The sequence below is a fragment of the Sphaeramia orbicularis genome, chromosome 11, assembly GCF_902148855.1.
Source record: "Sphaeramia orbicularis chromosome 11, fSphaOr1.1, whole genome shotgun sequence".
NCBI lineage: Eukaryota > Metazoa > Chordata > Actinopteri > Kurtiformes > Apogonidae > Sphaeramia > Sphaeramia orbicularis.
In genome coordinates, this window is record NC_043967.1 from 13,661,871 (window position 1) to 13,684,210 (window position 22,340).

Genomic DNA, 22,340 nt, shown 5'->3' on the forward strand with positions numbered 1-22,340 from the left:
CAAAAACACTGTTATCATTTTGTTCTTTTTTTTTTTTTTTTTTTTTTTTATCATATGTGTGTCTTTGTCTCGTGAGGGACTTTAGACCACTTGCTGCATGTCAGTCTGGCTCATGTTATACAGTAAGTTCAACACCACCACCATGCCTTACCGGGAACACGTAGTATTTTTGTTGTTTGCAGTTTTCTCCGGGTCGTGGACCGGTCAGACTGTTGCCGGTTTGGACTCCTCGTACATCGCAGCTGTATTCGAGCACCGGGTGATCCTGAACCCGGAGCCCCATGTGCCCCTGTCCCGTCACCATGCCCTGCAACACCTGCAGAAAAACCTGGATGTGTATGAGGAGCAGGCAGCCAGGGCAGCCCAGCAGGTAGGACCAGGACCAGGACCAGGACCAGGACCTGTGCATTAGCATCCAAACTGACTCATTTATTTCTACATGGACTTTTACTGTAAATCACATATAAAACAAATCCAAACTAAAGTATCAAAAGCAATAGCAATAATATTTAAACACAGATATCCCAGATAGCAAATATTTTTGGCACTATTATGGCATGGGCCATTCCACCGAATGGGTGCCATTTGCTTGTTATAACTCTTCCAAATTAAACTTCATTTTTTATCTTTTTTCAACACTGAATCTAATAACACACATATTTAACTATTCAAAATGTGTGTTGGTCCATCTCAGGCAATTTTATTTCATTTTTTTTACAAGGTTTTTAAGCTGAACATGATTGCATTTTTCTCAGTCCTGTTACCAAAACTCATGTGACATTTAAAAAGCACACTTAAAAGTTTGTCAACTAGTTCCTTTGTTTTCCTCTCAACCAAGTGCTTATTTTAAAGAAATGGTTGGTTACGTGTTAAAATAATTAATATTTGTGACTAAAAAAATCACTATATATGCACGCAAGTTGTAATTTTCTTAAAACTGCAAAGTAATTTTTTCATTTTAAAGGAGACCCAAACCTCAGATTTATCAAAATTTTTAATGATGCAATTCATTCAATACTCGGACAAAGAATGGACCACACATAATTGAAAAAATCCGGTGGTTTATCTTTATTTTTTAGAAAAAGTTATTTAGTAACAGGAATGAACATTGGGTAACAGGAATGAGTGTGTGTGTGTGTGTGTGTGTGTGTGTGTGTGTGTGTGTGTGTGTGTGTGTGTGTGTGTGTGTGTGTGTGCGTGTGTGTGTGTGTGTGTGTGTGTTAGAGTGGCCCAAAAAATTGTTGTTTCAGATTCTCTGGATTAGAACCCCACATTTGGTTCCATGTCTAGCCAAATTACTTTGGTCCTAATTTTATGCAAATTAATTAATATTTCGAGGTTGCACAGACACGTGCAGATTGCTCTATATACTATAACAGAACTAGCCAAATGAATAGAATAATTTCAACTGTAAAACTTTAAAATCAAGTGAATAGTATTATTTTGAGTAAAATTCATTAATAAATCAATAAACCAGAGGATGCTACTCACTCCCATTACTGTTTCTCAGTCCTGTTACTCTTTTTTTGAGTAACAGGACTGAAAGTAACAGGAATGAGTTTTTAGCACAGAATTAGCAAGTTCATGAAACAGCCACATGGCATTCATGGTAATAGCATGAGGACACTGAGCACATTCTTGTGATTTGCAAAAAATATGTATTTTTAAGATAAACAAATAACATCTAAGAAATAATTTTGGTAACAGGACTGAGCGTTGAGATTAACCTTCTCAGTCACAGTTACAGTATCATCAAATATGTAGAAAAAAAAATGAAAGAACTTAATTTTGATCTTCCCATGGCCTTCAGAAAATCCAGCTGATGTAACTTCCTGCTGAACATGGGACTTGTGGAATATTCCAAATTTTCAGAGGGGAGAATGTGTTGGGGTAACAGGACTGAGTGAGAACCCAGGGACACGACTAAAATGTATATTTTCACAAAAATATTATGGATTTCTCATGGAAAAAATGTATTTAAAGCATAGATGGAATATGGAGTCACACAACAATGCAAAAAAAATAACATTTCTGAAGTATTTTAATCATTATATTTCATGGTAAAGTGTAGCATTAGAGAATGGGGACAAGCAACAAATGCTATTTTTCAGTGTTCTAGGTAGTTTTTATTAATTTTTTCAAATAAATATTTGAAATTTACAATTAGATCAATGTGCAGGACACTTTGCTTAATAGTAAAATGTATTTTAGAGTTGATTTTCATGCACATTTATACATATAATGTCCTGGGGATGGAAATGGCACCCATTCGGTGGAATGGCCCGCATACATTTGGCATTTTTGGCTTTCTTTTGGCATTATGAAAACCTTTAGGCTTAACTGTGGTATGATTAAGGTTATCCATAATAGATATGGAGGCACCAGCAATATATGGCTGAGTTATGGCATATGTCTGGTTAACCAAAAGACTGGGCAAAGAGCGGGATCAAGTATAGGGATGGTATGGCATGTTTTGGCTACTTTTTGGCTGGTTTATTGGGATTTGTTGTTGTAGTACTAGTTCTGAATCTCTGTTCCAACATTGATAATTGGTACTGGTACTAGTACAGTTCATCTTCAGTCTTTCTTCATCTTGTCTTGGTCAGGGTGCCCAGATCCTGGTGTTTCCAGAAGATGGTCTCCAGGGATTCAACTTCACCCGTACATCCATCTCTGGCTACTTAGAGACTATTCCTGACCCACAGCAGGAGTCCTGGAACCCCTGTATGGAGCCAGACAAGCACAAAAACACTGAGGTTCACATGTTTACAACTTTGTTTACTGTGTTGTGTCACTGAGCACTGGGCTTCAGAATCCCCTCAGTCAGTCTAACATCTGAAAATAGGACCAGTCACTGCAAAAATCTAAATCTTACCAAGTGTATTTTTCTCATTTCGAGTCCAAATATCTCATCACACTTAGACATAATCACCTAAGGAGTAACTTTTCAGTGAGATATAAGAACTTATTTTTAGACAATGGATCTTGAAAATCTTATTTCAAGAAATCTTACTAAGATAATTTTCACGTTCCATTGGCAGATTTTTTTTTGATTAATTCAAGATTTCTTTTGCTTAAAGGTGGGGTGTGAGATTTTTTCCTGGAGCATTTTTTACTATGTTGCTTAAAATTCCCTTCAGGCTCCGGCCCAGATCCATGCATACCTCATTCAGTCTCCTCCAACACCCCCACTATTACAGAACAGCCCCAGTTCACACCTATCTGGCTAATGTTACATTTCGTACTGATTTGTTTGTGACAAAACAGTTTGCCGGTGAACTTTCCATTCTAATATAACTAATATAGCCAAGCTCTGGCTCTGGCTTCATTTCCTGAACCAGTGCTCCAAACCTCTGAGAACGTACGATTCATGCACGAAGAGGGGTCCGCACAGAGGGGGGAGGGACAAACGGCAGTTGAGTTTGATAGACATATCACCGTTCAATCATTGCAATTGGGCATTCAAAATGATTGGATGGTGTTTTTTCAGTCCTGTCCGTTCCACAGGTGACTACATTTTTTTATTTTTGTGTTAGAGCATTTAATTAATTGGTTGTAATCGGCGTGTGAAGGGGATTTTAAGCAATATAGTAAAAAATGCTCCAGGAAAACATCTCGCGCCCCACTTTTAATTCAAGCAAAAAATCTGCCAATGGAACAAGTGAAAATTATCTTGGTAAGATTTCTTGAAAGAAGATTTTGAAGATCTATGGTTTAAAAATAAGTTCTTATATCTCACTGAAAAGTTACTCTTTAGGTAATTATGTCTGATTTTAAGTGTGATGAGATATGTTGACTAGAAATGAGAAAAATACACTTTGTAAGATTTTTATTTTTGCAGTGATGGTCCTGTAACTCACTGGCATGTTCTATCAAGAATCAGTAATGTGTTGAATATTTATTTATTTATTTATTTAAATTTTTACTGTTTTTTTTTTGTTTGTTTGAAAATGGAGGCCAAATAAAGCCCATGTTTAATGATTCCCAAAAGTCTGGATCAGAAAATACAATCCTTTCAAACACCATCTGCATATGTAATATAACAGTATCGTTAAAATAATCTTGCAAGAGCTGTTTTTAAAAGTCCTTCACTATAGAATACTGAGAAATACAGTATGTTACATCAAACAAGATATAACATGAGTATAAATAAATGTGTGTAATACAGGATGAATTTGACAAAAAGGGACATTGTACAGACTCTACAGACAACAGTACAAGTAACAAGTAACAACAACAAGTAACAACAGTAACAAGTTGAATTTGTGCGGTTGTCAGGTTCTGCTGCTATGTTAGAGTCCTGTGGTTTGGATGCAGTAGATCAATCTCCCAGTAGAAGTGGGTGGTACTTTCACTGGAGGAGAACTCAACTAATTCAGTCAAAGTCCATATATGGCTTCCTATCAGTGTTCAATAGTAACTATATTGATATATCTAACAATTTCCATGTGATAAATCATCAAAATATGGACCATTGTAGGTGAAGGCAAATTTTTAATATGTCAAAAATTCATCCAAAATAAAAAAAAAATTAAAAAAAATCTAAATTTCTCAAAACTGTGAACAAACTTTGTGGACATTGTCCCATGGAAGATACATAGAAAATTTGAAATAAATCTGACCAATAGTTTCGTCAGAGAAGAATTTTCCGAACAGTGCTTTCACAGTAGCTCCTGGCTGATCGGTCTTTGAGCTAAAAACATAAACTGACCGTGTTTATTCCTCCACAGGTGCTCCAAAGGTTGAGCTGCATGGCTCGTCGGTTCAACCTCTACCTGGTCGCCAACATGGCTGACATGCAGCCCTGCTCTGGGAAGACCCACCCCTCTTCCTCCTGTCCCCCTGATGGACGCTGGCAGTTCAACACTAATGTGGTTTTCAGGTGCAGTGTAGCCCTTAAACACCCCCTCAGAGATAATTAAATGCTCTGCACTGAATAATAATTACCTCCGCCAAGGAGGTTATGTTTTTGCCAGGGTTTGTTTGTCTGTCTGTTTGTTTGTCTGTCCGTTAGTGTGCAACATAACTCAAAAAGTTATGGACAGATTTTGATGAAATTTTCAGGGTTTGTTGGAAATGGGATAAGGAAGAAATGATTAACTTTTGGGGGTGATCCGGAAGAAATCCTGGATTCTGGATCACTTTGAAATTTTCGTTAACATTGTGGTAAATGGGGCCAAAATTTTCGTTTCCCAATATCTCGCTTAATTATTGACCAAAACTCATGAAATTTAACTCAGGAACTGACAATGGGGTCCTCTATCACATTTCAAAGGCTGATCCGGATCTGATCCAGAAGGCGGATTTTATTTTAAAAAATATATGTAGGATTTGTATCACGATTATGTGGGGAATTTTTGCGCTTGGCGGAGGTCTGCGCTCTCCGAGTGCTTTTCTAGTTTAACTTTATTATCATTTTTCACACAAAAAAGTTAGATTTCTTAAAAGTGGTTAAACTGACATCCTCTACTCCACCTTTATGGAATCTCTGCATGTCCAAACACTGAATCTGCTCAGCACTGCATGTCTAAACAGTCAGTCTTCTAATCTTTCAGTCTTTGTACTCTGTTGTCTTCAGGATTACATATCACACCTGTTCAAGTTTGAGATTCGATTATAATCAGATACAAGATGTTTGCTGTGAAACAAACCCTGCTGATAGTTTTTCCTCCTTTCAGTAGATGAACATGAGAAAAGTCTGTTTTGCTGACGTCATTGTGTTCAGTGAAAGTCAAAGGTCACAGTGAATGATCAGTGAGAAACAGCTGAATGGAGGTGGACTTTGAAACACGAAACATGTGTACCAAGTGTATTCTTTAAACAAGTGCTGCAATAACCGACTTACAGACAAATCATCAACTATCAAGGTCCTCACATGTAAAAAAAAAAAAAAAAAAAGTTGGTAATATTGACTAAACTCTACACAGTGGATCATGTGATCATAATTTCTGCAAGGACTTTTGGTGCATGTAGATCTGGCTTTGTTGACAGTGTTGTAACATCCAAAAATAGGACAACCAGTGGCTCTGTATCTCAGCAGCATGTTCTATGAAGAATCAATAACAAGTTGAAGTTGTGCGGTTGTCAGGTTCTGGAGCTATGTTAGAGTCCTGTGGTTTTGATGCAGGAGATCAGTCTCCCAATAGAAGCGAGTGGAGGAGAACACTGGAGGAGAACTCAACTAATTCAGTCAAAGTCCATATATGACTTCTATCAGTGATCAATAGGAACTATATTGATATATCTAAACATTTCCATTTAAAAAGACATGAAAATATGGCTCATTATAAGTAAAGGTGCATTTTGACATTTCAAAAATTAAAAAATCGAAATTTTTCAAAACTGTGAACAAACTTTGTAGACATTGTCCCACGGAAGCTACAGAAAAAATGACAAATGAATCCAACCAATAGTTTTCAGGGTTTCTGTGGGTTATTAAAAAGCATTAAAAGTCATTAAATACATTTTGTGAAAATTAAGGCTTTGAATGGCATTAAAAAGCATTAAATTCTATGTCCAGAAGCATTAAAAATTAAATACACTTGATAGGAAAATAAGCATTGTTATTCATGATTTATTTTGATTATATAAACATTTAATAATTTTGATTGGTAGTATAGTGTGATGATTGACAGGCAGAACCCTTTAATTGACTATTGTTTACGGCCGGTGCATGAAGTCACAACACCGGATGCTTGGAATGCAACATGCTGTGATCGTGCTCATGCAGTGACGAAAGAGCGGAGGGAATATTAGGAAATGTCGGAAAAATGGGAAAATGCAAGTTTCAGCCGAAGTGATTAGAGGAGGAACTATTCAGAACCTGGTTAAAGCCTGTCGACGGTAAACTGTCAGATATAAAAGTATACATAAAACTGTATCTGCAGTTGGACATGGGCATTAAATTTGTTTAACCCTTTCATGCATAGTGGTCACTACAGTGGACAGCTATTCTACAGCTGTTCTCTTGTATATTCATGGATTTTGTTGTTCTTTTCATTGTTTTTTTTGTTTGTTTTGTTTTGTTTTTTTACACATATCTTTATTAAAGTTTTAAGACACTGCATGTCTTTTCTGACATGAATTGGTAACATTATGTAGATCTCTTCTGAGGATAAACCCCCAGAATCACAAGCCTTCCCCACATTTTTCACACAATTTATCAGTAAATACATGTTTCTGTGTCAAAAATTAAACATGTGGTGTCCAGCTGAGTGGATATTTTTGCAACTTCATGAAAAATAGGTTCATAAGAATTTTATTGTCATTAAATGTATTTTTTTTTTTTTTTTTTTTTTTTTTCAGAAGAAAATTTTCTATCACATTGGGTTTTTTTTTCATCCCTAAAGAGGAATAAAAACACTCAGGAAAAAATTTTGATTAAGGTTCTCATAATTCTTGCATGAAAGGGTTAAAGTGGCATTAAAAAGCATTACTGTAAATTAGATTTGCTGATACCTGCAGAAACCCTGGTTTTGGACAAGGAGATTGTTGAAATGTAGACACTGGTGACCTTGAGTTTGACCCTTCAGAGTCACTCAAGGTCAAAGGTCACGGACCCAAATGAAAGTCCATGTATGACTTCCTATCAGTGATTTATAGTAAATATATTGATATCTGTAACCATTTACATGTAATTAAACCACAGGTGTCAAACATGCGTCCTGGGGGCCAAATCCGGCCCGCGGGATGAAATTTGTGAAAAACTGCAAAAATTACACTTTAGATGTTAACAATCAATGGTGTCAAAATCATTTTAATTCAGGTTCCACATACAGACACATACAGTCCAATTAGATTTCACATGGGTCAGACCAGTAAAATATTATCATAATAACCTGTAAATAACAACAACCCCAAATTCTCTCTTTCACAGATGTCAAACATGCGGCCCGGGGCCAAAACCGGCCCGCCAAAGGTTCCATTCCGGCCCGCAGGATGAAAGTGCAAAAATTAACCCCAACAGTCCAGGTTGTCAAAAATCATTTTGGTTCAGGTTCCACATACAGACCAATGTGATCTGCAGTAAAAATAACAACACAATAACCCATAAATAATGACAACTACAAATTTTCTTTGTGAAAAATTATGTGGAAAAAATTGAAGTGAAAAAATTAAGATTACACTGTGAAAATATTTACATTTACAAAACTATTCTTTCACAATAAAATGCAAATAAATACAAAAAAACAAAGATGAACGACCCAAAATGTGCAATTTTAACAATATTCTGCCTGTTCCTAAATGTTTTGTGCATTTATGGATCCACTGTGATCTGGAGTTGTGTTAATAATAAGAGATGGAAAATTGTAGAAATTGTTCAAATTTTAGTTCCAAACTCCAAAATTTTAACAATATTCTTCCTGTTACCAAATGTTTATGTAACATTGTGTGTAATGTACATGTATAAATAATAAGTCGAGGCATAATATTGTTAAAATTGCACTAATTTTTCAAATGAAATTCCTGTTTTTTCAGGTTACTCACATCTTTTTTGTAAAATGTAAATATTTTCATAATTTAATTGGGGTTTTTTTTTTTACTAAAACAAAAAGAAAAACTTGGATTTGTCATTATTTATAGGTTATTAAGTCATTATTTTACTGGTCTGGCCTGCTTGAGATCAAATTGGGCTAAATTTGGCCCCTGAACCAAAATAAGTTTGACACCCCTGCTCTCTTTGTTTGTTTGGTGTAAAAAAGTAAAATTACATGAAAATGTTTACATTACCAAACTATACTTTTACAAAAAACATGAATAACCTGAACAAATATGAACAAACGGAAATAACTTAAGAAAAGTAAATGCAATTTCACCAATATTCTGCCTGTTACTGAATGTTTTGTGTGATTGTAATGCACATGTGTAAAGGATAAACTGATAAAACAAGGCAGAATGGTGTTAAAATTGCACTTGTTTTTCTTAAGATAATTCAAGTTGTTCATGTTACTCAGATTTTAAAGGAAACTTTGTAGATGTAAACCTGATCATAATGTAATTTTACTTTTTTCACTGTTATTATTTTACTGGTCCGGCCCACTGGAGATCAAACTGAGCTGAATGTGGCCCCTGAAAGGAAATGAGTTTGACAGCCCTGTAATAAACCATCCAAATATGGACCCTTATAAGTAAAGGCAAATTTGTAATAGTTCAAAAATTCATCAAAAATCTTGAAAATGTGAACAGACTTTTTAAAAATTGTCCAAAGGAACATACATGTGAAACTTCAAATGAATCCGACCAGTAGTTTTGTCAGAGGTGTTTGAAGAAATTGCTAACGAAGCTAAAAACCATTCAATTCCAGCTGAAGAAGAGGTTGAACCTTATTGAAGTAAAAGATAAAATAGACATTTGCTGTTGAATATTTACATCGGTCTTCTCGTCTACAGCTCAGACGGTCTGCTGGTGGCTCGCTATTACAAACAGAACCTCTACTTCGAGAACGCTTTTGACGCACCACCACGAGAGACGATCACATTCGATACGCCGTTCGCCGGGAAGTTCGGTCTCATCACCTGCTTCGACATCCTGTTCCACAAGCCCACGGTCACACTGGTGGAGAAGGTAGAAAAACACCAATACTGAAAATACACTTTGAGGTCCACACTCCTGTGAGCTGTTCTCTTTTTTTTTTTTTTTTTTTTCCAACGTTATTGAAAATATATTGGTATACAGAACAGAGAAATTTTGAACAAGCATCAAGATGTCAAAAGGAAAAAGCATCTAAACAAATAAATTAAAATAATGCAAAAACTTAGAAACAAAGAACAGACAAATAATAATAATAAAAATTAAAAATATACAGATCTAAGAAAAATAAATAAATACATCAATGAGTAAGTTCAGTCCATTTTTAAAGAATTCCTTATGAATGTCCAGAGTATTAGTGCTTTTTTTGTTAAGACAAATTCCACTGATTTAATATATTTTTCAAATTCAATTAGAAAGACTTTAAAATTTGGACTTGTTTTGGCATATTTATTTTTGTGCATATGAAATTTTCCAAATAAAATAATCAGATTAACTCAGTGGTTCCCAACCTTTTTTGTCTCATGACCCCATTTTAACATCACAAATTTCTGGCGACCCCAGACATTCAAAACACAGACATATTTTTTCTAAAATTTATTTGTTTTTGATCATGTAATAGTTTGCTGTACTATGTTGCAAATAAACGTTCATTTTAGACAACATTTAGTCTATATAATGTATATTATTATGGACGGAGGCAGAAAAGCCAGGTGTAGATTACTGCACAAAGTCAGACTTTTCTTTTCCTTGGTCAGGATATGTACAGTCAGTCCATCTTGGATTTACAAGGCTGACAATTAATACTGAACAAACAAGAACTCAAACTATGAATTATGAAAGAGCTGCAGCATCTGAAACTGACCACAATGAACATTTGACAGATAAACAGAACCACAGTGCTTCAGTTTCAGACTCATAGTTTGTCTTTTATGTATTGTGATTGTCTCTCTCAACTCACCATGTAGTTTTTCATAGTAATTTTTTTTTATCAATTACTTGAAATTTCAGGCGATCCCACGTGGGATCCAAACCTCAAGGTTGAAAAACACTGGATTAACTCCTGTGGGCTGTTCTCATCTTCTCCTGGGTTTGTAGGGTGTACGTCAGCTGATCTTCCCAACTGCGTGGATGAACCAGCTCCCCCTGCTGGACACCATCCAGTTCCAGCGGGCCTTCAGCCTCGGGGCCAATGTCACCGTACTGGCTGCAAACATTCGAAACGATTTTCTGATCATGACAGGAAGTGGTATCTACACTCCGTTTTCTGCCGTGTATCACCATGCACAGAGAGGCGACCCGGAGGAGGGCAGGCTGCTGGTGGCCCGGGTACCTATCCTGGAACCCCTGGAGGAGGATCAGAAGGAAGATCCAGAGGGTCCAGATTCTGGATACTGTGACAAAGACAGCTGTCCTGGTTCTGCTCGTCCAGACCCCAGCTCCTCCAGCTCCTCTAGCTCCTCCAGCTCCTCCAGCTCCTCCAGCTCCTCCAGCTCCTTCATCTCATCCATGATGTACGACCCGTTCATGTTTGAGCTGCTGTCACTCACAGAAGGAGAGCTGAGTGTGTGTGACGGTGGGTTCTGCTGTCACCTGAAGTATCGGCGGTCCCAGGGTGGGAACGGCTCAGAGCTCTACGCACTGGGAGCATTCGCTGGGACACACGTCGTCAACGGACGCTATGCCCTGCAGGTACGAACAGTCCCAACACTAACCCTTTAACCCCTCAGACATTATTTCTGCTGTGAATCTGTGTCTGTTTCAGCTTCATAAAAGCTGCTGTGAGTATGTGCTTGTGTTCCTTTCCTTCAGTGGTTTGGTTTTACTGTGTTTTAGAGTCAAAACAGGTGGAATTACAGAAAAAGACAAAAAGAGGAATTGAAGTTTGACAGGTTTTTACTAAATAAGGCACTCAATGTACATCAACAAGAGATTTAGGATGTTGAACATGAACTGTGAACTGGAACACACTGAACAACAAATATTTGAATTTTGGTCCAGTAGTTTTTGTTTTGGAGCTCTTTTTTTTCAGTATCAGTCCAGCTGCTTTTTGACACTTGGTTGAACTCCAAAAAGCAGTTACACGGTTAAAACTCAGTGAAAACACAGTGACAAAAAAAAGGAAAATGAATGAATGAATGAATTTATTTATTTATTTTTGGTTTTACAGCAATCATTGTACTCAGTGCATTAATCATAATAAACATAAAAACCAAAAAAGCAATAGGCTAGGCTAGAAGCAAAAGCTTATTTTTTTGCCTATCCTTTTCAACTAATACACTGCTTACATCAACTTAAATGTGTACAGCATTGAGCATTCACACCATATTATAAAAAAAAAAAAAAACATATCTACCATCTCAATTCAATATTTCTGAATAATTTTAAACTTAAGGTACTTTTTTTTTTTTAAACTTCGCCAAAGGAGTGGATAACTTAAATGCATCAGAAGGTCCATTCCATAATTTCACACCCACAATCCCAGTTCATCTAGACTTCACATTTGTCCTCACTTTAATCCACTCACACATATGAAAATCTCTGAAATTCAAATTACTCTCTCTTAATTCCAAGAACCACGACTGGTATTTGAGACAATACTATTGTTATCCTTCATGTTCCATATACCTATTTAGAAACAATTCTTTATACCTCTTTTTAAATATATTTATGTTTGTACTTTCCTTCATGACATGATCAATCATGACAACACTGCAAACAGTAAAAACAAAAAACGACAAGGAAAATTGTGTTCCCCCCCCCCATTCCACAGGCGGTGGGGGGTGCACTGAGCATGCTCAGATGTCTATGGAAAGAACCAGTTCTATTCTATCAGGGCATTTTGAAAATTTTCCTGTTGGGCAAACAGTTGAATTTTTAGGAATATTTAAAATAACTCATACTTTCAGAACACTCACTATAGACACGTCAGAGGTTAAAGGGTTAACCCATAAAAACCCAAACAGCCGCCAATGACCAAAAGCACCTGCTCAGCTCTAATGTTTAATACCTGTTGATCCACTAATCCATGGGTCAGCAACCATAGCTATTTACAGAGCAATTTTAGGACGGAAATAGAAAAAAAATTGTCTGAAGCCACAAGATATCCTGATACAGTTGTGGAAAAAATTATTAGACCATCAAAAGTCATCAAAAACAATGGTTATGCAATCAAGTACTAACTCCTGTGTGTATCATGTGACTAAAACCGACAGAAAAGAAAACATGGAATGACTAAAAGCACTGTTTTTGTCAGTACAATGTCATAACTATTGATGCAAGAACTGAAGTGATTTTGGTTATTATCAAGAAAACATGGAAAATGGATAGATATCAGCTCAGAAATTAAACTCTTGTGAGCTATCTTACCAAGATAATTTTCACTTGTTCCATTGGCAGATTTTTTTTTTTTTTGCTTAATTCAAGATTTTTTTTTTTTTTTTTTATTTTTTTTTTTTTTTTAACTTAATTCACACAAAAAAAATCTGCCAATGGAACAAGTGAAAATTATCTTGGTAAGATTTCTTGAAATAAGATTTTCAAGATCTATTGTCTAAAAATCAGTTCTTATATCGCACTGAAAAGTTTCTCTTTAGGTGATTATGTCTTATGTTAAGTGTGATGAGATATTTTGACTAGAAATGAGAAAAATACACTTGGTAAAATTTAGATTTTTGTAGTGGAGAAAACAGTCCAGTTGCATTTGTTCACGTTTCATTTTCTAACATTTAATCTGAGTCAGTCCTCGGACCTCCACTAAAAATAGTAGATTTAACTACTTACTTAGTTATAAGATCTTTTACCATCTATCAGTATCTTATTGCTTAGCTTAGCCGGTTGCTAATTAGCCAGTAGCTAATCAGGCTTCACAATTACTGGTTTTGAGGGAAAATAAGAGTTTTTGCAGTTTCTAGGTTTTTTAAGTGCCTAATGCTTTTGTTCAGCTCTGATCCATGACAGATTTCCAATAGTGGCATTTTCCAGGGATGGTATCAGCTGATTTAAGGCTTTTTCCTGCACCAAATGTTTCCTTATTAATGAGGCTTTAGAACACTACCATCTCTGTATTAAACTCCGTGCATCGTTGCCTTTTTCATAAATGTTTTTACTGAGTATTTTTCTCCATGTGCAGGTGTGTGCACTAGTTAAATGTGCAGGATCAGAGGCCAGTTCCTGCGGACAGGAAGTGGAAGAGGCCGAGTCTAAAATGGACTTCCTCCTAGAGGGGACGTTTGGGACTCAATATGTGTACCCCTCGGTTCTGGTGAGTCGTCTGGTTCTGGAGCAGCCAGATGAAGTGGAGAGAAGTGCAGGAGGCAGAGTGGCCATGAAACACTCCAACATGATGGCCGGCCTCATCACCGCCTGCCTTTACGGTCGCATGTATCACCTGGATGATGAAGGAACGAACTGCAGAGAGTGATGCTTCTAAACACACGCGCCGCAAAGAATCAAAAACAAATATCTTTATTCATTCATTATTTTCGTCTTTACAAACATTGCACCAAGTAGCGTTCATCCCCTGCCTGAAAGTCGCTTGTTCCTAAAAAGGCAATATTTATCAATGTCTCTTACTCACACACTCAAGCACACACACCTGTCATCTGTCTTTCACACGTATACACAGTGTCAGCCACGTTTCCCTGTCTCCAGTACAGTACACAGACATCACATAGTTACAGCATTGCAAGTTAAAATGTCCTCGGGGTGTCCACCATTCGTACAGTCGTCGGCTCTTACATCCACCTGCTGTCAGGACTGGCTCCCGAGGATTTCCATTCTGCGTAAATTCATAGGATTCAATCATGATTTCCTCTCGAAGGAGCTGAAATGTGGTTGGAAGTAACATCTTAAACTCAAAAGCAGAGTTAGGGAAAACAGTTCATCACCTGGTCCCATTGGATTGTCCCTTTGATTTTTAACCCCCCCCCCCCCCCCCCCCCATGTTGACAATCATGCTCAAAAAGCCTTCGGACTCCTCTTCAGTACTGTCTGTAGATACTTTTCAAGTAATAGTAAAAAGGAAAAACTGTGAAAAGGCTTAAAACCACTCCAGAAAATATCTGCAAACAAGAGGTGCTTAATTTAAAAGAAATGCAACTTTGCTCAAAATGTACAAAGACACTGGTCATTTACGGACCGTACAGTGATGCTGTCTGAGAGAAATGTAGTTTATAGTCTCTTTGTAGTTTTATAGTTTCCCTGTGGGTGTGCACCTTTTAGGAAATAAACATCTGGTCTACCACATGGTTATTTTTAGATTTGAAAGGCTCACCTAAAAATAATCTGCACACTGGCTCTATTTTCTGCCTCTGTCTTTTTGTAGACCCTTGTCAGTGTTCTGTTAAGGCTCCTGAGTGGCTGGAAAACCTGCCAGCGTTTTTTGGGCTCTGTCCAATAGCAGCCCTGAAGAGAGGGGCGTGTCCTCAGTACGTCTCTGAATCAGAGTCATTGAGTTCATCGTCCCCAGTAGAGACAGTGGAGAGCGGGCGCTCCGGCCTGCAGTAGGAAATGTGGTCCGGTCTCAGAGGAGGCGGGGTGTCAAAGGCCACGCCTTTAGAGATGTGGTTGGACGTGGGGTGGTGCTTGATCACTGGCTCATTAAGGGACATGGTGGGCAGAGCTGCTATGGTGACCATGGGCGAGGTGGGCATCATGGAGTTGAGGATGAGCGCCAGACAGTCGGCCACGTCACGGTTTGGAGCGCAGGCCAGGGCCGGAGTATAACCTGACGATTAAAGAGGAGGAAGGGTCACAATTTACAGCAGAGGGGTGTACAGTTATCTACAGCCCTGTTCATGAGGGCAGAAGCACGTGTATGGAGTCATCTGATCCCAAGTGGACAGTTCAGACAGAGCCTTCAGCCTGGTCTGAATGCTAAACTTAACACCTGGTTTTAAAGGGCTCATATTTTACTAAACCCACTTTTATTAGTCTTTGGTTCATTTATTTGTGTATTTGGACCCTAATAGTTCATGACGTTTGAATTTGAACCCTCCAGGTGCTGCAAAACTATCTTTATATTCATTCCAGCAAAAACTGAGTGGATTTCTACAACCTGTTTGAATTCCTGCTTAATTTGTTACATTTGCAACTAGTTACATCACAACATTTGAACATAAAAAGGTCCAGACTTCTGATGAACATTTCGTACGACATAATTGTTTGTCAGCAGCAGCATTTGTAGTCCATACTGAAAATATGTCCAAACTTCAAGCCAGTTACCTAAAATGTTCAGTTGTTGGTTGTATTAACGAACACAAGTGGCTGAAGGGGACAGAGCAGCACAGTCAACAACCTGGAAGGGGGTGGAGTCATGTGCATTTAAAGGGCCAGTGCTCAAAACGACCTTTCTGGTGTCATTACTCAGAAACAGGGTTGAAGATGGACCTGTGGAGTTGAATTAATGAAGAATTCAGACCCAAGCATAGCATTTACAGTTTATGTAGACCACAGGGAGATGTTTTATAATGCATTATTTAATTTAAAAAAGCTATTATATCATTCCTTTAACATGTCTTCGGATAGTTGACCTCATGTGTCCAGCTGTAGCAGATTTATTCACCACTTACATCTAAATATGCCACTTACAATCAGACCAGCCTTGCCCTGCTCTATGTGCAAATTAACCAGCTCATCTGTAAACTAAAAGATGGTACAATGTTGCATTACAAATGTTTGTTTGGGCAGTTAATTCACTGCTGCTATAGCTTGGGTTACCTCTGTTACTCATTACATAAAATGATAATGTGAATTCATGCACCTTAAGCCCGTTCATGCTCACTTTACATACATAAATATAAATAGGTACATCTGTTTCAAACTATGTCAAGCATTCATACTCAAATGCATCCATTCTGTTGGAATAAGTGTTTGGCAATCAGTCCACCAGAGGGCGCTGTTCTTACTTAACATACTGGACGAAACCAAGACGAAGAGTAACGTTTTATAAGAAGAACATCAATAACAACAAACATGGCAACAGCAGAAGAGGTTTTACTAATGTGGATACTAATGTTGGTAATGAGAAGGGTAGCTGTCGTAAATCTGTCACTAGTTTTTCACCAACTCACACAGTCGCTCTTTGAAAAGTTCCACCATTCCCTGAAATTATTCTGTTCAAATCTCAACACTGCCTCCACAGTTCCTGGTGGTACTGCTCCATATTCGCTGTTTGGGTTCACATCCACAAACTCCCAGGGAACGGACAGAAATACATATGTAATGAGCGCAGAGGACGACGGAGTGCTCCATCTGTAGACGTATGCGTCTTTAACGTACAGCATGAATGGACTTTAAACATGCTAATGCTGGTACATGCTTTAGTGATGGTTGAATCAAATGCCTATTGAATTTATATCTGATTATGTGAACTGTGGATATTCTGAAAAAAGTGGTGGAATGTTGCTCAAGTGAACTCCACACATGAAGAACATGCGATATTTATTTTAATGTGTTGTGAAAATTTCAACTCTCATGCATTCAAGTTTAAATATCATTGCCAAACCCCCCCCTTTCACCTCCTGCAGCTTTAGCGTCACATTAACAGAGTCTAAAGCTTTGAGGTGCTACTGACCGTTCTCGTCCACGGCCAGAACACTGGCTCCTTTCACCAGCAGCTCCTGGACGACCACGGTCAAACCCTTCCTGGCTGCCACATGCAGAGGTCTGCAGCAGGAAGGACGAAAGAAACAGTTTAGGTTAAGTCCAGTCTGAACTTGGTAAGTGACATTATCACTGTTAAGATGAAGGACTACGTACGTCTGGAGAGCAGAATTGGTACAGTTGATGAGGTTTCGGTCGTTGATCTTCTCCAGAATCAACAAGGCACTCGTCTCATGGCCCTGGGATGGAACAAAAAATACTGTCTGTCAATATTCACTGGTAATAATTACAGACACAAACATGAAACCTACTGAAACTACACCAGCAGGTAAATGGAGTCACAAGCATCAAGTAAAGCTGCCTTGAGTTTTGTCCCAGGATTAACAGAAAAATCACCAAACAGAAATGTGAAAGGCTGGTAGAAAACATGATTAAAAATCAGTGTTCCACCAAACTCTTATGACTGAAGTCCTCCTGATTTAAAACCTTAGTATTGGATTATTTTAAAACATTTAAATGCTGCATTCTTTGTTACTTTAACAGGTCAGATTCCTTTTTGACCCCAAAATGTATTACAATATTTTGGAATTCATGGGAATGTTGTGACTTATCTACAGGGACACAAATAATGCTCATTTTTATCACACTGTGGTCTCTTAAAAATTTCCTGAGGTCTTTTTTTCCCAAAGCTGTAAACAATATCTCACAACAACTTCTTTCAGGATGTGGCAAAAATAGCTTGGGGAAAAAAAAACTATTAAATTGAAAACATTAATATTCAGATGCTTAGATTTGATAGAACTTTATTGGTCCCTTGGGAAGAGCCCTTGGAAAAGGAAGGTTCCAGAAGCAGCACAAACACCGAACGTACGCATATAAGAAATATATAAGACAAAAAGGAAGAAAATAGTACCAATAATAGCTATAAAAATACCAGTGAAAACCAGGCAAGTGCACATTAGAAGGTACTAGTAGAAATAATCAAGTAGCAATACTTATAATTATTAATTAATTAATTAATTAATATTAGGGCATTTCTTCAACTAAGTGCACTTTTAGCCTTGTGAACTTGAATAAAAAAGTTGTTCAAAACTCACCTAACTCAGACTTCTAAGTTTAAATAGTTTGTCTAGTTTTAGATCTCAGAGGAAAAACTTAGTTTACAAGACAAATTGTTAATTTTGTACATTTTTTCTGACCCATGTTGAACAAACATCATTTCCACCACATCTCAATATACAACAGTTATTCAGTTATAAATAACTTATACCACTCTAGAATTGTCTGAGACCCTTTTTTGTAAGTATTTTTAGTTTCCATAATGTACAACAATCATATATTTATGAATGAAATAAATTAAATCTCTTAAGGACCAACTGCTGCCATCTGAAATTTAATATTGCTTGGATAGGTGTTTTTTTTAGAAAATAAATAACTTGAATTATTATGTAAAGTGGATCATGACCTTATAAATTGTGGAGATTTTTTTTATGTGTAGTGAGAACTTTTACAATATTTTTCAAAAAATGTTTGTGGTGGAGGTGGTGGTACAGAAACAGTATTTATTTGAACATTTCTTAAATACTGATGACGATAGTACCTCAAGTATCTTTTTAGTCTATAAAAGTGCCCATAGTCTAAGAATCACCCATTAATTAATTAATAATAATTTTTTAAATTATAAATAGTAATAAAGTAATTATGTTATAATGTACACAGTGTGGAAGTGTGTGTGTGTGTGTGTATATTTATATATATATACATATATATATATATACATATATATATATATATATATACATATATATATACACATACATATATATATATATATATATATATATATATATATATATATATATATATACATACACACATACATATATATATATATATATATATATATATATATATATATATATATATATATATAACATTTTTATAATAGCAAATCTACTGCTGATAATTAAAGTAATAAAGTGATAATATATGACTAGATGTGTATTTAATCTTGGCACTGGGTGAACACTGTGCCTTTAACTGTGCCTGTGAAGGAGTGTTACCTTGCTGCATGCCAGATGTAAGGCCGTGTTCCTGCCGTTATCTTGTAGTGTCAGGTCTGCTTTGGCGCTGCTCACCAACACCTCTGCAACAGATCGAGCAGAGTCAGGCATCAAAACTTTGGATCAATCGCAAATCCGACTCTGAATGTAGAAGTGTGGAGGTACTGACCCACAGAATTAGTCTGTCCATTGAGAGCGGCCATCATCAGCGGCGTCCTGCGCAGGTGTGTATCAACGGTGTTTGCCTGAGCTCCGTGGCTCAGCAGCAACGAAACACACTCCACATGGTCTGAAAATGCAGCGGCGTGAAGAGGCGTCCTGTATTCACACAAGAGGAGTTAAAGATTACAGCTACAGTTTACATTTCCAGGTATGTGTTCAAGTGTAGATGTGTTGTTGGTGAGTCTGTCTCTCTCACCTGCCTTTGGAGTCCGTGGTATTGATGATATTTGCACCCAAGGAGTCTATTAACATCTCAGCCACTCCCTCGTTATCATTCATGCTAAAAAACACACATATTGTTAACGGTCACCTCCTGTCAGACTAATATTTATTCACTAAAAACCTTCAGTGCAGACTCTTACACAGCACAGTGCAGCGGGCTGAAGGAGTTGCCCTTGATGCTCCTGAACGCCTCCTGGTCCAACAACATCTCCACACATGCATCATATCCTAGAAAACACAAACTAAGTGTTACAGGAAACACTTGCGCTTTACAAACACATCGCAGTAGTTGAACTTGGGAATATGGGTTGACGAACAGCTCTCTTTTAAAGTTCATATCTCTAATCTAGCTAAGAAATTTCAAATTGAAGATTGGCTTTTATTTTAGAAATAAATCCTGTTTCACATTTTCCGCAAAGAAAAACCTCGTGGAAGCTACCTTTTTTTCATGTCATTGATAATGGTGATGTACTGTACAGACATGCAGCTACCTCCATTTTAAGGAGCCTCCATTCAGTATATCATACTTCTTTACGTTTTATTTGTAATGCAAGTTCTCTCACTCATCACTGCATTCTGTATGACTTAGTGGGCTGGACAGCATTACCCATCTGTAGACAAAAACACTGGTTTATGTTCATCTATAAAGCTCTGCTGGGTAAACTCCCAGAATACTTCAGTAATCTTCTTTGTGTTAGCTCTAGTAGTTTTCATTTACGTTCCTCCAAGTGGTTGCTTTCGACTGTTCCCCGAGTTCTGACTTTGGAAAAACAGCATTTTCCAACCATGCACCATGGTCAAGGAATAATCTTCAAAAAACTGTAAAACTACACACATTCATTTCTATTAATGATTTTAAAAGTATCATGGAAAATGCAGTGAAGGAGGAATGTCACTGTTTTTCTTGATGTCATTGTGGTTGAATAGTTGTTATTGTGTTTTATTGTTCATTGTGTATCATGTATGTGTTTTAGGTTGTTTGGACTTTGCATGGTTGCTGCCTTGGCCAGGTCTGCCTTGCAAAAGAGATTCCTAATCTCAATGGGACTTCCTGGTTAAATAAAAGGTAAAATATAAAAAATAAAAACACTGTGGTGTGTCAGTACCGTTATAACAGGCCCAGTGCAGGGGTGTGTAGCCCTGGTTGTCTGTGAGGTGTGTGTGAGCGCTGCTGGCGGCCTGCAGGAGGGCGCTTAACACACCACCTCGACCACAAGCAGAGGCCAGGTGAAGAGGAGAACGGCCCCGGATGTCCCTCACACACACACCAGCTCCTCGCTGAAGGAGCGCCTCCACACACTCCTCCTGACCCGTCACTGCCTGTTTAAAACACATGGAAATGGAAGAAGTTAGGGTGGATTCAAATCACTCAACCACATGTGCACTCAGTAGAAACAGCACTCTTTAAAGGTGATGTTTCATTAACCCTCATTCTATTTTTTCTTAATTATTATGGCAGAGGTTACTATAATTTACAAAAACTAACACAATAATAAAAAGTAGATGTAACAACATTAACGTTAATTGAAATAGTAGAAATAAGGAAACAGTTCCTGAATCAGAGTTTACAGTAACTGCTGGTTCCATTCCTCTTCTACTCCCAAAGGCAGTACTAATTATGTTATACAATTTAGATCTGGTGAACTGTCCCACCTCAAATAAGATGGCCTGTTTATTGTTTCTTTTCTTTTTTTTTGTTTCTCCGTGTTGTTAAAATGAAAAAAAATATCCAATAAAAAGAGAGTCTACAAAAATAGTAGCAATTATTAATTAAAATGTTCTACATGTTTACAAACTAAAATTTAAAAATGTACTTATAAAAAGCTTTAGTTAACAATTTTTTTTCATTTTATTTAACATTATTGGTTGTACAAGATGCTTGTAACATAATTTTCTTGTTATTCCAGTTTTGTACCAGCAGATGGCAGCACATCCTTGTTTGTATTGACAGACCATTACATCCCATTGAGTCATGAGTCCCATTACTTTGAGTACATGTGTCAGATAAGACCATAAGAGTATGTTGTAGACCAGCTCTAAATGTAAAGTATCACGGGTTAACTTTTGTTATAATTTGGCGCTAAATAAATAAAATTTGATTTGACCAAATATTGTGTAGTGGTAGACATAGAGCACATGGGGTGTGTGTCAGTGGGACAGAAGGCTAACCTAGCTTATCTTGACAATAAACTACTGCCACATTGATAATGACCGTATGGCAGATGTAAACCAGTGCTTTCAGTTGTGGTGTTAGTGGGTGAGTGTGTCTCACCCCTCGGTGTAGGGCCGTCCTGCCCCAGCGGTCCTGGGCCTCCACACTGGCTCCTTGGCTGAGCAAAGAGTACACACACTCTGTGTGTCCATTCAGCACAGCCAACATCAGAGGGGTCCTGTAAACAATGTGGAAATGCAACAATATTCAGTGATGGACATTAACTTGTTGACTTGTATATAGTCCAGTCAAACAACAAAAGTAGTACTGAGTTATTAATCTTAAATCAGCCTAATCCACTTTGTTTATGCACACACATACACACTCACTGTCCGTTGGTGTCTTGAACATCCACATTTGTGTGTTGGTTGCTGTTGCTCATGAGCAGGCGCAGGCACTCTGGGTGGCCATTCATAGCTACAGCAGACACATAAACACATACATACCGGGTCACAACTCACTGTAACACTTCTTTAAATATATATCTC

General features: G+C 37.4%; 2 protein-coding genes across 4 annotated transcripts in view; one reads left to right on the forward strand and one right to left on the reverse strand.

Moving 5' to 3' along the window:
• The first annotated feature begins 51 nt into the window (after positions 1 to 51).
• On the forward strand, positions 52 to 14,773 carry btd (biotinidase). 2 transcript variants are annotated; one of them, XM_030147941.1, is made up of 7 exons: positions 52 to 370; positions 2,607 to 2,756; positions 4,731 to 4,882; positions 9,390 to 9,564; positions 10,627 to 10,963; positions 11,009 to 11,220; positions 13,661 to 14,773. In XM_030147941.1, the coding sequence occupies exons 1-7, from the start codon at positions 98 to 100 to the stop codon at positions 13,949 to 13,951; spliced, it is 1,590 nt and encodes a 529-aa protein (XP_030003801.1). In that variant the 5' UTR covers positions 52 to 97; the 3' UTR covers positions 13,952 to 14,773. The 2 variants fall into 2 exon arrangements, with proteins under 2 accessions (XP_030003801.1, XP_030003800.1); XM_030147940.1 differs by having other exon boundaries at positions 10,627 to 11,220.
• The window catches only part of ankrd28a (ankyrin repeat domain 28a), a 32,941-nt gene continuing 24,580 nt past the window's right edge, over positions 13,980 to 22,340 (reverse strand). Inside the window, exons 20-29 of one of the 2 annotated variants that reach the window (XM_030147928.1) lie at positions 22,182 to 22,269; positions 21,913 to 22,030; positions 20,747 to 20,960; positions 19,781 to 19,868; positions 19,615 to 19,698; positions 19,366 to 19,514; positions 19,197 to 19,279; positions 17,290 to 17,372; positions 17,105 to 17,196; positions 13,980 to 15,256 (exon numbers count right to left, since the gene is read on the reverse strand). In XM_030147928.1, the coding sequence (XP_030003788.1) occupies positions 14,955 to 15,256; positions 17,105 to 17,196; positions 17,290 to 17,372; positions 19,197 to 19,279; positions 19,366 to 19,514; positions 19,615 to 19,698; positions 19,781 to 19,868; positions 20,747 to 20,960; positions 21,913 to 22,030; positions 22,182 to 22,269 (1,301 nt within the window). In that variant the 3' untranslated portion in view covers positions 13,980 to 14,954. The remainder of the gene's footprint in view (positions 15,257 to 17,104; positions 17,197 to 17,289; positions 17,373 to 19,196; positions 19,280 to 19,365; positions 19,515 to 19,614; positions 19,699 to 19,780; positions 19,869 to 20,746; positions 20,961 to 21,912; positions 22,031 to 22,181; positions 22,270 to 22,340) is intronic. The other variant, XM_030147927.1, reaches the window with a different exon arrangement.